Source organism: Urocitellus parryii, chromosome 5, assembly GCF_045843805.1.
Source record: "Urocitellus parryii isolate mUroPar1 chromosome 5, mUroPar1.hap1, whole genome shotgun sequence".
Lineage (NCBI taxonomy): Eukaryota > Metazoa > Chordata > Mammalia > Rodentia > Sciuridae > Urocitellus > Urocitellus parryii.
Genome location: NC_135535.1, coordinates 6,735,097 through 6,750,296, shown reverse-complemented (window position 1 = coordinate 6,750,296; position 15,200 = coordinate 6,735,097). Strand labels below are relative to the sequence as shown.

General features: G+C 50.5%; 1 protein-coding gene and 1 pseudogene across 6 annotated transcripts in view; both read right to left on the bottom strand.

The window, feature by feature from the left end:
• The window catches only part of Tcf20 (transcription factor 20), a 102,972-nt gene continuing 87,772 nt past the window's right edge, over positions 1–15,200 (bottom strand). For 4 of the 6 annotated variants that reach the window (XM_026394294.2, XM_026394298.2, XM_026394300.2 and 1 more), the window contains one exon: positions 10,671–10,898. Coding sequence is in view for 1 of the 6 variants with exons in the window: in XM_026394300.2 (XP_026250085.1) it covers positions 10,881–10,898 (18 nt within the window). In the remaining 5 variants the exon portion in view is untranslated. Of the gene's footprint in view, positions 60–10,670; positions 10,899–15,200 lie in introns of those variants that run through there. The other 2 variants (XM_026394297.2, XM_026394296.2) reach the window with 2 other exon arrangements.
• On the bottom strand, positions 3,369–5,793 carry LOC144254857 (cytochrome P450 2D20-like; annotated as a pseudogene).

The following is a 15,200-nucleotide window of genomic DNA, read 5'->3' as shown; positions in this document are numbered from 1 at the left end:
CGTTGACTCAGGACAAGCATTTGAAAGGAGTCTCGTGCTTTCATGATGCATTCAGCAAACTAGGAAGAAAGGAGACTGCCTCAATATAATTAAACTCATAACAAAAGTCAACATAATAAAGCAGCTTTTTGTCACTGTGACCAAAATACCTGACAAGAACTATTTAGAGGAGGAAAGATTCATTTGGGTTCATGGTTTCAGAGGATTCAGCCCTTGGTTGGCTGGGTCCAAGGCAGAAGGGCAGGCGGAAGAAAGCTGCTCAGCTCGTGACAGCCGGGCAGCAGGGGGCAGGGACAGGAGAAGAGAGATGCTTTCCCGGCAGGCCTTCCTCCAACTAGGACCCACCCGCAGTAGTCCGTTTGGCTGTCATGGAATAATCAAATGATGGATCTGAGCCCTTATCATTGCCTAAAATCCCACCTCTGGTCCTTGGTGCATTGGGAACCTGCTTTCAGCACATGAGCTTCGGGGGAAAATAGAACAAACCATCACTCTAGGTAGGCACAATGGCTCACGCCTGTAATCTCAACATCTTGGGAGGCTGAGGCAGGAGGATCGAGAGTTTGTATTTTATTTATAGATAGAGTGAGACCCTATCTATAAATAAAATACAAAATAGGGCTGGAATGTAGCTCAGTGGTCAAGTGCCCCTGAGTTCAGTCCCCCATACTCAAAAAAACAATAACAACCAGAACAAAACCCCATAACACATGTATAAAATCCCTTCAGTTAAAATCACTCCAAGCTTCTACTATAAATTCAGGAACAGAATAAGAGCCAGGTGTACACCTGGGATCCCTGAGGCTCAGAAGTGGAGGCAGAAGGATTACAAATTCAAGGCCTCTCTCAGCAACTTAGGAAGACTCTCAGCAGCTTAGCCAGTTCCTGTCTCAAAAATCAAAAGGGGTGGGGATGTAGCTCAGTGGGAGAGCAGCAATGATGGCCGTTCCTGAAGTCCCAATCAGGGCAACTGAGGAAAAGAGAGAAAAGGCATCCCAGATGGACAGGAGAGAGAACCATCTCTGTCCAGGCACGGATAGGACCCCTTACTGGGGAAAAATGAAAGTTTCACAAAAAAGTCTCAGAAGTTAGGAACAAATTCAGGAAAGCAGAAGACACAAAGTAAACACACAGAAATCAGCTGTACTTTTTTTTGGGGGGGGGGTGGTACTGGGGATTGAACCCAGGGACACTTGACCACTGAGCTGCATCCCCAGCCCTGTTTGTATTTTATTTAGAGAAGGGTCTCACCGAGTTGCTTAGCGCCTCACTTTTGCTGAGGCTGACTTTGAACTTCGATCCTCCTGCCTCAGCCTCCACGCCAGATGGGCATGCTCAGCTATACTTTTATAAACTAGCAATGAATCATGTGAGAATGAAATTACAGAAACAAACAGGCAATGCATAAAATTTAGCAATTAAGTAATTTGAGGAAATGAAAGATGCGGACCTTGAAAACTACAAAGCACTGCTGAGAAGACATAGGATATTTAAGATATTAAGGCTGACACAGAAATGGAAAGAAATCCCTCCTTGTTAATGGGTTAGAATAAAATATTGCTAGCGTGTCCATAGTGCCCACGTCACCTACACACTCAATGCAGTCCCTCTGAGAATACCAACATTGTGTTTTGAAACAGCCCTTTCTAAAATTCACATGGAATGTCCAGGGATCCCAAATACCCAAAGAAGTCTTGAAAAAAACTTGGAAGACTCACATTTTCTGATTTCAAAATAGTGCTGCTGCTCCTTGAGTTGTGACGGGTGCCATCTGGAAGGACCCACCTGGGGTGAAATGATTGTGCCACCCTTCCCCTACTGAGATCAGCGCTGCGCAGCGCCGTGCTGAGCGCCTGGTGTGGCCTCAGGACCGTGTGGCCTACCGGGAGCTGCACCTTCCTGCTGTCTCTGTCAGCACCAGAGAGCCTCCTATTGCATATTACTGGCTTAAGGAAAGATCAAAATTCAAAATCTGAAGTAAAATTTCTCCTGAGGGACTGTCACTTTTCTACCATAAAATAAAAAAATTGTGTCAAACTATTGCCGGGGACTTTCTAGACAAAGCTACTCTTATCAGAACAGTGTGGTACTGGTGTACAGAAAGGCATTCACAGGAAAGGATAGAAGACCCAGAAATGAGCTCCAACGGCCCTCACGCTGTGTATCAACCTTGCAGTAAAATATGGGCCACATGCCCTTGGGCAGTGGCTTACAGTGATAATGGAGCTGAAATGCTCCTATCACCTGGTCACACTGAACTCAACACGGAGCACAACTGCCTCCACCATCCATACAGTGACCTGCGCACAGGCGTGGCTAGGAGGGGGACGAGGCGCTACCGCCTGGCCCAGGTGTGTAGGGGCTGCACCCTCTGGTGTATGCAGGTAAGCCCTGGGTTCTGCAAACAAGGAATCCCCTGACAACACAGTCCTCAGAACATTCCCCACATTAACCCTTTCACTCCGTGTGGCCAAACGATTTCCAACAACGGTGCCGACACCATTCCACAGGCAAGACAGCCCCTTCCAGAAACGGTGCTGGGAAAACCTGCTTAAAACGGAAGGAAGCCCTGGTGCCTGCTACGGCATGGACGAACCTTGAGTACATTACCTTTAGGGAAATAAACCAGTCATAAAAGATGTGGATGATTCCATCATAGACAGGAGCTAGTCAGAGGTCAAGATTGGACCAAGAAATCAAGTGGCAGCCACAAGACAGGCTTATTGTACATCAGGGTTCCAACTGGAGGCAGGTTGGGGAATTGGTGCCCCTTCTAGTAGAGCACAGCACAGAGTTGGTAGGGAGATGAGGCAACAATGAAGGCAAAGACACCACGGTCACTGGGCCAGGCTTGTCCAGGGGGCACCGAGAAGCTAAAGCGCTGCAGGAGGCAGGTGAAGAAGAGGAAGAGCTCCATGCGGGCCAGGGGCTCCCCGAGGCACACACGGCGGCCTGTGGAGGGCGCTGGCTCAGTCAGCCTGTCCTTGGCCTCCACCCCTCCAAGGAGCCCTGGGGAGGGACAGGGAGGCCCCACAGGCACCTGCTGAGAAAGGCATGAAGGCCTCCCGCTTCACAAAGTGGCCCTGGGCATCCAGGAAGTGTCCAGGGTGAAAGCGGAGGGGCTTCTCCCAGGCGGTCTCATCCTTTAGCACAGATGACAGGTTGGTGATGAGCATCGTCCCCTGGAGGAGGTGCCTGCCATGAGCAGGTCCTAGGATGGGGGACATAAGGACCCCTCCACAGAACCAGGCTGGGCAGACTCTAGTTGGTCCACACTGAACCCTTGGAAGTAACCCTTGGCCCCAGAAGATTCTAGCATCCTTGCTGCTAAAATAGTGGGGCCAGATGACAAGGTCCCGTGCAGGTTCTTATCCTTGAAGCTGCCCAGGGTTCCCTTTAGCCTGGACCAGGCAGAGGGTGATTTGGTGTAGAGAGAGAGGAAGCCACCAAATGACCCAGGCCTGGTGCTGGGTTAGTGGGTGATGCACAGGTCCCACCTTGCCTGGCCTCAGGCCTCACAGGACCCTCAGCCCACGTCCCCTAGCCCGTCTCAGGCAGCCCCACCTCACCTTCTCCACCTCCACCAGGAAGGCGTCAGTCAGGTCTCCCGGTGGCTGGGCTGGGTCCCAGGTCATCCTGTGCTCCTCCAACAGCTCATCCACCATGGCCATGAAGGCCTTCTGTGCAGGGAAGACCCTGCCAGGCAGCCCTGGGATGCGCAGGAGCACTGGGAACACATTCAGCACCTGTGACAGCCACAGAGGGGACCTGGGTCCTTCCTGTGCTCCTCACTATCCTGGAACACACTCAGGTCCCAGCCTCCTCCAGGGTGGACCCGGGCCTGCCTGTCCCACCCAGTGACCAGCTCCCTCCCCAGAGCCAGCCTCCAAGCTCTCTGCTGGCCTGGGCTGCCGAAGGAGCAGCCCGCCATGGGAATCTCGAGCTTGTGTGTTAGCTGGACAGCGGGCACGGGCTCATTTTCCTCTCCTGGAGCCCTCTGACCCTGGCCCACCTGTCCTGCTACTGTTGGAGATGTGCTCACCTCCAGGCCTTCCCTCTTAGTGTGTCCTCTCCAGGATGCCCTCTCCCATCATCCCTGCATGCTAATCTTCCTCCTTGGAGGCCCAACGGCATGAAGGTGACCCTGAACAGACTCAGACTCCCCTGAGCCCAGCACCTCTGGCATAAAGCCAGACTCCTCCTTCAGGGTGTCCTCCAGAAGGCCCAGTATCTTGGCCAAGCGTTGGTCATGATTCTCAAAGTGGTGGGCGTAGATGAGGGAGGAGATCACATTGCACACTGCTCTGTTCAGCAGGGACCTGGGCTAAATGGGCGTCCTGGGAGGGAGCAGCCAGTCAGAGTGTGGCCCCTGCCCATCTCATCCTCAGCCCATCACCTTGTTGGCAAAGGCTGTACAGAGGCACCTCCTCGATCACCCATTGCTCCAGGGACTTCTTGCCCAGGCTAAAGTTGTGCATGGTGGACATGGAGAAGTGCTGCTGCTCGCGCCAGGCAGGTCCATAAGTTGCCAGGACCACCTGTGGGAATGGGCGGGTATGTGCACCTATCCAAGGGCAGCTGGCTGTTTCCTTGGCACTGCCCCTGCCATTGCACTCCTCCCATGGGTACCTGCCCACCTCTGCCTGCCCACAGACTTTGACCATGATCTGCACAGCCTTCTTTTCCAGATTTTGCTCCCAGGCCTTAACGACATTGCCACCCCATCAGGCCCTGCCTCACCCCCTTCGCCATTTGCCTTTGGACTGTGGCCTAAGGCCCAGGTGCTGGTAGGTGGGCATTGGTGGGTGGTCAACAGTATACTTGCTGCATTTCAGCACCTCGTATACAGCTACCAGTCCGTTGACCAGGACGCGGGCTTCCAGGCTAGCTGCAAGCTGAACACATCCCCAAACTGGTGCCGTAGCTGTAGGCAAAAGGTCAGGGTGCCCATCAAACTGAGGTCCCTGCCAAAATGCAAGGCCCAGATCACTGGGCAGGTCTTGGGGAACTCAGCTCAAACAGGGCAAGGAAGACTCTTCGTATCTTTTTTTTTTTGCAGTTATGGGGATCAACTTGGGACCTCAGCCATCCTAGGCAAGCACTCTACCACTGAGCTGCCTCCCCTGCCCAAGATCTAGTGTCCTGATGCTGGTGGGTCACACCTGTTATGGTGGAGAAACTCACGTTGGATCCAACCACCTAACTATGTCCTTGCCAGAGGTGGCCAGAGATTGTCCATGGGGACCACTAGCATCCCACTTTACAGAGGAGATAGGTTCACAGAGGTGAGCAGTGAAGCGCAAGCCCCACTGCAGCCAAAGAATTGGTCACTGTTCCTCTCTCAACACCCCCCCCCATCCCTAAGATCTTTCCCTCTGATAGATTCAGAAGGGACTGGGGCCTACATAATATATACCCTGTCCCACAGGATCCCAGACCCATTGCCAAGTCCTGCCCTGCCTCCTGGCCTTTGTCTTCCCACACCTTTGCTCTTGGAAAGTTCAGTGTGTCCTCGGGCTCTGGAGTGCCCTCTCCCATGAAGCCTCTCAAACCTGCCTCCTTTTAGGGCCCAGCTCCCTGTACAGCCTGTAGCTTTTTCCACCACCCATGTCTGTTGCTGGAGGGCCACTTCATCTCCCTCACCTTGTACCGAGGATATGGCATGTTCTGGAAGTCAATCTGCAGCGGGTTGCCCAGCCCGGGCAGTGGCAGGGGGCCTGGCGGGTAGCATGCAGCCCAGCGTTGGCGCCGGTGCATCAGGTCCACCAGGAGTAGGAAGACGGCCATGGCCACACAAAGGCCCCGTGAGCAGCCCCATCATTTCCTGCTGTCCACTGGATTTGAGAACACCTAGTGTCCCTTGTCACTCCAGGCACCTGGGACCACCCAGGACCTGTCATCTCCCTAAGTGCTCAGTCAGGGCCCTTCCCTTATAAAGGAACTGAGGCTGCCCTGTGCCCTCTGCTGGGAGCCAGGCTGCTCTGATGACTGTGCAGGCAGAGAGTGCAGGGAGGGGCCAGGGCAGGACAGATGCAGGGGCAGCTGCACAGGTCCTTGCCTCTCCTGCCCTCTCCAGGTGACAGCCAGTGGACAGGTGCCACATAAACTGGACTTGCTGGTCCTGAAGGGCTGGGTACTGGGGCATGGATCACATGTGGATCTTGGAAATTTCAGTGTGTCCTCTCCGAAGCCCACATTCAAGAAGAGGCACAGAAAGATCAGACAGCTGAATGCCATGCCAGCAGTTCTTTGAGGGACATGGGGGACATTGTTGGCAGAGACGAAGGGACTGACGGGCAACCTTCAGACCAAGGCAACCTGGCTGTGGGGTAAGGTGCCACTGGGAAGTCCTGTGAGTGGGTGAGGGGTAGCAGGAGGAAGGTGGCTGGAGTCTGAGGCTTTGCAAATTTGGCCTCAGTGGAGACCAGTTTTTAGGCCTCTCAACCGACCGGGAAGGCAAGATCCACTTACACCCGGGGGACTTCTCAGGTCCGGTCTGTGGCCTCCCATTTGGCTCAGCTGAGGGTTTCTGCCTAGTTGGCAGCAACTTCCTTCCCGTAACTGTCAGAGAAGCGTGGCAGACTGGCAGGATGGTCTGAATGTTTGTCACATGGTGGCCTTTGTCTATCCCCTGCTTGTTGGTGTCAAGCCTTCCTTCAAGCAGTCATCCTAATGAGGGTACAAAGGGCAGCGACAGGCTTGTCTGTAGTTCAGGCTGCGTCCTCCTCATGGCAGAGGCCTGTGGTTCAAGATGAGGCAGCCATGAGAAAACCCTGCAGTAAGGAGGTCCATGCTTTCCAATGATTGGCACTTATGTGTCAGGCCCTCATGGTCACAACCCACATGCTCCAACTTATTATTCTTCCTCAGCCACCACAGGGAGGTGGTTTTATGTCCCCAAGGCAGAGGAGACATCACATAATGAGGTTAAAATCACAATACAGCATTAGGATCCACGTCCACACTCCCAACTCTAGCTCTCTCTGCAGGATATTTTGTTAATGGCCAGTACAGAAATTCTCTAGAATTTATTACTTTAGAAAAATACTCCTCCTCCCAACCTGGAACCACAGTGGGATCTGTCATAGGGTAACATATGCTGAGTACTGACAGGCCCTCTGTCACTGTGGTGAGACCCAGCACCTCACCATACGGCTGACTAGAAGTTCTAGGCCCTTGTTTCCCTAGGGAGATATATCCCACCAAAGTACCATTTTGAGAATTCTAGAAATCAGGAGACTGTAGTACTCAGCCAGTACAGAGTATTTTCCTGGTCTTTACCCTTCTCCCTGACAGGCATAAACTCCCAATTCCATCCAGCTCCTCCCTGGAGACAGAAAGGAGAAGGTGACTGTGTTCTACCTTCTGGTTTGTCTTGATACCAGGTGGGCTGCCTTTATAGATGCAGTTCCACAGGCAGGCACTGGGGGGAGCAGGAGATTACAGGCAGTGGAATACTCTCAGAAATAAGAAATGGAAAACTCCAGAGATGGACCAGTCTCTTTGGGAGTTAATGGGTAGCTTTAGTTTTGCAAGAAGAAACAGTTCAGGAGATCAGTTGCACATCTTGGACATACTCAACACTACTAAGCTATCTACGTCTAAAAACAGGTTGATTCATTTCATATGTTTTTAAAAGTAATTTAACCTTTATTTTTATGTGATGCTGAGGATCAAACTCAAGGCCTCATACATGCTAGACAAGTGCTCCACCACTTGCTCCAACTCATGTTGTTGTGTTTTTTACAGCTTAAAAAAATATTACTTTTTTAAAAAAGAGCCACTATACACCTCTAAGAATGGCCAAGATCAGGAACACCACCACCACTGAATGCTGGGGAGGATGTGGAGAAACAGGAGCACACATTCACTGCTGGTGGAAATGCAAAATGGAGGAGCCACTGTGGAAAGCAGTTTGGCAGTTTCATACAAAAACTATACTATTCTTACCTTATGAGCCAAATTGTGCTCTTTGGTATCGATCCTAAAACTTAGAATATAGAAACCTGCACTTTAAGTTTATATGGGCTTCATCTGTAATTGCTAAAACCTGGAAGCAACCAAGATGCCCTTCAGCATGTGGATGGATAAACTGTGGTACATCCAGACCAATAGAATATTATTTGTCAGTAGAAATGAACCATGAACACGTGAAAATACATGAAGGAACCATAAATGCATATTACTAAATGAAAGAAAGAAGCCAATCTAAAAAGGCCACATAACGTATGATTCCAACCACCTGACCTTCTTCAAGAGGTGAAACAATGCAGACAATAAAAAGGTCAGTGGTTGCCAGGGGTAGGGGCAGGGAGAGATAAATAGTTGGAGCAGAGTTTTAGGGCAGTGAAACTACCCTGTGTGAGACCATAATGAAGGATATATGTCATTATAAATTTGTCCAAACTCATAAAACGTACACCCAAGAGAGAACCCTAATGTGAACTGTGAACTTGACGGGCAATGATGAGGTACACGCAGATTCATTAGTCCTAACAAATGTACCACTTGGGTGGGGATGTTGACAGAGGGGGAGGTTGTGTGTGGGGGGAGCAGGACACTCCATTTTCAGATCAATACTGCTGTTGACCTAAAACTGCTCTTAAAAAGTCATATTAACACACACACACACACACACACACACACACACACACACGCTGACTTCAAAAGCTGCAGGAGCTGGAAGGCACAAAGGCAGCTGAGGTGAGGCAGAAGCTAGAAAAATGGGAGTCCAGAGGGAAATGGGCAACAGGGCCACTCCCTAGCTCAAGGTCATCTCTGAAGCCCAGTAACACTCGGGAGTGCCTTGGTCACGTATCATCAGCAAATCAAAAGAGGACAAAAGAATAAAAGGCAAAGTGACAAACATTTGCTGTCAGGAAAATATTTTCCTCAAGATGCGTATTTTTCAAGTTTTGTGGCTTAGGACTTGACACCCGAAATCTATCAATTTCATTTTAACTGTGTTAATGCGAAGTCAAGACCAGAATGGGAAGCCAACCAGCTCAAAAGCCATCATTTCTATGCAGGTCCTGTTCAGCTGCCTGAGCATAGTCCCAAGGCTGACACAGCACACCCACCCACACCTCCATCCTGGCAGAGCAAAATGAGAAATGGACCACATTGCTTGATACGGCCATTAAAATGAAATTAATCTGCCATTTCTGCAGTCCCAAATTGATGAGCACACAAGAACTCATTTATAATTGCTTATTTCTACCTCACAACATTCCTTCCAATATTTCTGTTCTCTAAAAAAACCTCCATTAACATTACATTATTTTTTTTATAATCTTTTAAAATTAATGTTCATTGGAAACATGTCCTTATATCAACTTGAGGAACTCTGCCTGTCCTCCCACAGGTGGTAAGTTCTACCGGCCCGAGGGAGTGGCCCAGTGGACCCCTGGGCTTTGGCTGGTTTCAGGCTCTGCTGTAAGGCCTGCCTGGCCTTCGAGAGGTGGGGGGTTGAAGGAGCCAGGTCTGATGGTGGCCTCCTCTACAGTAGAACCAAGACCACCTTTTGGGGGCTGGAGTGGGAAAAGGAAGAGACGCATTCACTTTATAGTAAATGAAAAAGGAAACAAGGTTAAAATGAAGTTTATTATTTTCTGATTTTTTTTTGTTTTTTGTTTTTTTAAATAAAACTGTTTGTGAAACAGCTATTTTATCCCCATGGCAGAGTGACCCCTGAAAGATGCACTAACCCCTTCTTAAGGCCTTAACAAGATTTTTTTTTGTACTTTTTCTTTTTTTTTTTTTAAACTCAGATATTTTAAAATTATACAATTTACAAAACAAAACAAAACAAAACATAATCACGTAGCATAGGGCTGCTTATCTGACAGGCCCCCCTTTTCCATTATAAAAATAGAAACAAAAAGAAGAAAGGGCTAAGTGGGTGTTCCTGGTCAGCTTACCCACCCACAACTCCCACAGAGGCTCCCCCCCCAGTCCCACTGCCTGTTCTGGCACAGAGGTCCAGGCCTCCTCCCGTCCCCTGGGTCCCCACGTGTCAGGACACAGATGCCTGGAATGCGCCCAGCACAGAGGGCCCCAGAGGAGGGTCCGTTGCTGGACTTTGCTGCTGCGGGGCTGCACTGCCCACTTGATGGGGCCCTAAGAGATCTCACCAGCCACAGTGACCCAGGACACAGCCTGACTCAGGGCATCTGCCAATTTCACCCCCCAAAAAGATAAAAATTTTAAAAAATAATAAATAAATAGTGTTTCTGGAAAGGAAAAAAATTTATTTATGTTTAAACATCATTCCCCCGCTCTTGAAACACGGACCATCCCCACCTCCCACCCAAAACCTTCCCACTTTGACACAGACTACGGACAAAAGGACAGTTTGGGTGTGGCTTGTTGGCTCTTTCCATTGGGGTTGGGGTCTAGTGTTCTCTGAACTGGTGTGAGACAGGCTAAAGATTAAAGCCACACCCCCGTCCTTTATGAGATGAGTTTGTTCAGTTCAATTTCACATTTCAATTTCACTGTCATTGGAACAAATTTGGAGTTAACTAGATAATTTTAAAATAGAATCAAAAGGGATAGCGCACCTTTCATTTAAACAAAGTCTTTCCAGACTAAAAATAGATTTATATATATATATTTTTTTATCCCTCCCTTTTATTCCCCCCCCTTTCCCCATCAGCCCCCCTCCCCCCTCCCCCCACATTGTCACTATGGAGATTGTGTCCATGGAAACAGCCATTCCAACATCTTGGGCCTTTCTTTCCTGTGGTGTCACTGGTTTGAGTGTGAGGTGAGAACTTGGGAAGGAAGTGCTGGCAGGGCAGGCACGGCGGGGCGGGGCAGGGCAGGGCGTGGCAGCACGGGAGGAGATTTCCATTCCATCACGAGTGTCCACCACCTGTTCATCTCCACAGTCTAACCTGGAAGACAAGCAACAGATGCTGAGCGCCAGGAATTTCTCCATGGTCCCATTGCCAACAGCCCCTGCTCTGTGGTGGCACTGGGATGGGGCTTTCAGCAGGGACCACATGCTCAGACCCCTCTGTAGATGAGCTGTGCCTCGGGACACATCCAAGACCGGTGTGGCACTGCTGTGTGGCTCTGAACCTGGAGCATGGAGGAAGGCAGCACAGGTGCTTGGGCTGTACTCTGAGGGCTTCTCCGGGCACGCCCACCTCCCAGAGCATGGGGCCCGCTCTTAGTGGCAAGGTTTGGTCCTCAAAATGGCCAAGGGCACAAGGTAGCTGTGACCAAAACCTAGAGCATGCAATTTGTGGAAGGACTTCTCACAACCACTTCACAGCCTTCTCTAGTGGACACAGCCAGTTCTACACACCAACGAAGAACACTTCCCATAGCCTCTGATGGGAAGGACAGGTCTCAGCCCATTTTGGTGGCTTGCAAGAGCTGGAATGTATTCATCCCTTGGCTCCTCAGGACCCCGATGCCTCCAGGAAGAGATTCTTTCCTCTTTAGGCCAGGCTTGGGAAGGTGGTGCTGATGACCAGATGGGTTGTACCAAGAGCCTATGCAGAATGCTTCACCCCACATGCCAGGGTCTCAGAGAATCCACAGTTTCCAAGTAATCAGTCCAGAAAAATTACACCAGAAGATGGGGGTGATGGTGGCCTCAACTGCTGCTGTTTTCTGCCTCTCACAGTTCTCTAGCAACTGTGTCCCTGGGGCTCCCCTTGCTTCTGCTTCAAACCTCTCTGATAACCTCCAACAACATAGAAACCCCAGGAAAAGGCAGGTCCCTCTTCTGGTTTCATAACGCTTACTATTGTGCAAAATAGTTAAGAAGGCTGGTGTGTGGGGGGATCTAAGACTGTACTATTCACATGCATGTGTGCATACACCTGTCCTTGCTAAAAGGAGGCTCCTAAGTGCTTGACAAAACCCACCACTAAACAGGAAGACATGTTGCAGAGATAGTAGTACAATGTTCATCATGCTGGGATGACAGTAGAAACAAACCCCAGGCCTCTAGCTACCAGGCCCCAGGAATGTACACAGATGGCACAGTATGGGCCCCCTGTATCTAAAGGTGGCTCTGGGCCTCACAGGTCACCCCAATGATCTATGCTTCCTCTACCTCCATTCTACCTCTCCCCAGCAGCCCAGGGAGATTTTCTACCACCTATCTGGCTTTCCTGAGGCCAGGGATGCAGGAAAGGGGAGACAAACAGCATTAGACAAAAGTCCTTGTGCCTTCTCTGATACCACTCCTTAGGGACCAAAGGCCCTTTGTAAATAACATGACAAGGGCTGAGTTAATAGGCACCTCAAGGATCAATCAGAAGGTAATTTTGCTGGGGATCCAGGGTGTCTGTGTGAATTGTCAGATGCCAACGTAGCCTCTCCAAGACTCTGCTTGTGGGAAGAAGGCACAGCAGGGTTTGCACTCTCATAAGTGCTCAGCCCTCTTGGGTCTGCATTCCAATCCTGCTCACTACTCAGCATAGCAGGCCCACACCAGACCCCAAACTCAGAATGAGGCACATTGCAGCATCCACGTCTGCCTGGCCAGCTGGTTCTGTGTTGTTGACCTTGGACCTGCCTCTGGGTGCCAGTGTTGCATAGGAAGTGGTTGCACAGGCAGTGGCAGTCCTTCAGTACCTTCTGCCTCAAGCCTTCCAAACAAGGAGTTTTTGCTGATTAGACTGGCCCAAACACAAGATCTCCTGAAGGTAAAGGACCCTAAACTTTTCCAGAGTTACTTAAAAACAAAAACACAAACTGTTCTTTCAGGTTGGATGCACTCCTGTAATCCCAGCAGATTGACAGGCTGAGGCAGGAGAAGCACAAGTTTGAGTCTGGGCAAATCAGCAAGAGCCTGTCTCAAAATTTATAAGTCAAACAACTGGTGATAAGAATACTTGCCCAGTATGTTTGAGGCCCTGGGTTCAATCCCAGGTACTGCAAAAAACCACACTCTTCCTTTCATAAGGAGAAGAGGAAGAAAGGACTTACTTTGTGCCAGGAACTGAGCTAGAAGCTTAATAGATGTCCTGTCTCATGGTAAAACCAAGATGCCTGAACCTCTTCAAGATGAGAAAGCTGAAGCTCAGGGAGGTGACACCTGTGGTCCACGGTAACATAGCTGGTTGGAGGTGGAAAGGGCTGATAGCCAGCAAAGCTCTCCTGTGTGGGCCCCATGGACTCTGTGCCCCACTGCATGGAATGTGGCTAAGAGGAGAGAGCTGGGCCCCAGGCAGTAAACCCATCATAGCTGCTGGGCCAAGTGAGCTCTCTGACACTCCACGTTGAGGATGGTCAAAGGCACTGTGATGCTCAGCTGCCAGAGCGCAGGGTTTCATCCTGGGCTGCCTCAGGCTCCCCAGGCTCCTCCACTCTGTGGCTTGAGCCTGGGATGGATGACACCACCTCTGTATCCTTCTACACCTGACACTAAGGCTGTTTCTCCCAACTGCAACAGGCATCCATCAGTTTGACCTGCTGACCCTGTCCAACCTGCCAAGATTCCTCCAGAGTGGGTTACCTCATCTCTACAACAGACACTCGATTCCTACCAGAGAGGGACTGGGTGGACAAGTCTAATTCCGAATTGTTCTTGATTGCCGACAGGGTCAAAGAGTCCGTTCCTCTCTGGGATGCACTCATCTTTAATAGGCACACTCGGCACCACTGTGGGTAGGGCATAAGACTGCAAAGGCGGCCCTCGCCCTCACAAAGCTTCCAGTCACAAGTATATAATGTGACAATGTGGTGAAGCTAGAAAGGCTGCAGAGTGAGGAAAGAGGGTGTTTTAGACTGAGATTTATAAAGGGAAGGCTTCTGAGGAAGAGGAACTTGTAATCTGACATCCAGAAAATGAGAGGGAGCCCCCACATGGAGACAGGCAAGCAAAATGTGCACACACAAAAGCCTAGGGGGAGCCAGCCTGGCCCTGAGCAGACCAGTGGCTGGGAGCCTGGAGAGCCTCTTCAGTGACTTCCAATAGCCTTTGGGAGAGAGGGCTAGGAGGCAAATGCGACAAGAACCTCTGAAGAGGAGACTGGCTGGATCTCTGATAACATAGGACTGGAGGCCAGAGTTTGCTGAGACTGCCCGCTGCTGTGAGGCAGGGCTCTGGGCAGAGCAGGTGGCCACTGTAGGGGTGCCATAGCCTGGCTGGTGCCAGTGGGGAAATATGGACAGACTCAGTTTCTCCTCTGGAGGAGGAGAACCCAGGACTTCCCTAGATGAGCCTGAGAAGGGAGGGAGCTCCAGAAAGAGCCACTCACTCATCCGTGGACAGGCTGTTCAATGCCCAGCTCCAGGGCAGAGAGGGTCTTGCCCTTTCCCTTCCATGGAGGGTCTGCCGAAGGTGTGTAGGTAGGTGGCATCCTCTTGCACCCAGGACACAGCATCAGTTGGGATATGGTTACTGCTACTCATCCACTAGATCACAGGGCCTGGCAGGAAGCCAGGGGCCTCCTTGTTTACTACATGACAAGGAGAGCCAAGAGTCCCATTGTACAGCCCCATTCTCTAGCTGAGATGAGGCCAGAGAGACAGAATCTCAGAACAAGGACAGTGAGCAAACACAGGCCCACCACACTGCTTCCTCACCTCAGAAATGTTAGGAGGCAGCCGACTAGATGGCTATCCAAGAACCTCTCCTCTCTGGCATTCTTGGCGTGGTGAGAAACAACTGTGAGGAGCCCCACATGCTGGGGTAGGGTGTGGAGAATAAAATCTCCTAGCCCCAGCCCTCGTGTTTTCTGATAGAAAGGGCAGTTGCAAGGTCTCCTTGCTGCCTTGACCCCCTATAGCTCTAACTGTAAGAAACTTGCAGCCAGGTACAGCTGCCTGTGTACCCAACACTTGCTGAGGTATAACCAAATTCTCATATGGTTGACACTGTTACTATTTTTGGGGGGTGGGATGGGGGGGCACTGGGATTGAACTCAGGGGCACTCAACCACTGAGCCACACCCCCAGCCCTATTTGTATTTTACTTAGAGACAGGGTCTGAGTTGCTTAGCACCCCGCTTTTTGATGAGGCTGGCTCAAGATCCTGTCTCAGCCTTTGAACTCAAGATCCTCCTGAGCTGCTCAGATTATAGGTGTGCACCACCGTGCCCAGCTTGGTTACTTCTCTTTTTATAGAAGAAACTGAAACATGGAGACATTAAGTGTCCTTACTCCAGTCACATAGGACTTTCCATACACTTTGTGTGAGAAAGTGGGATGACAGGAGGCAGGACACAGATGCA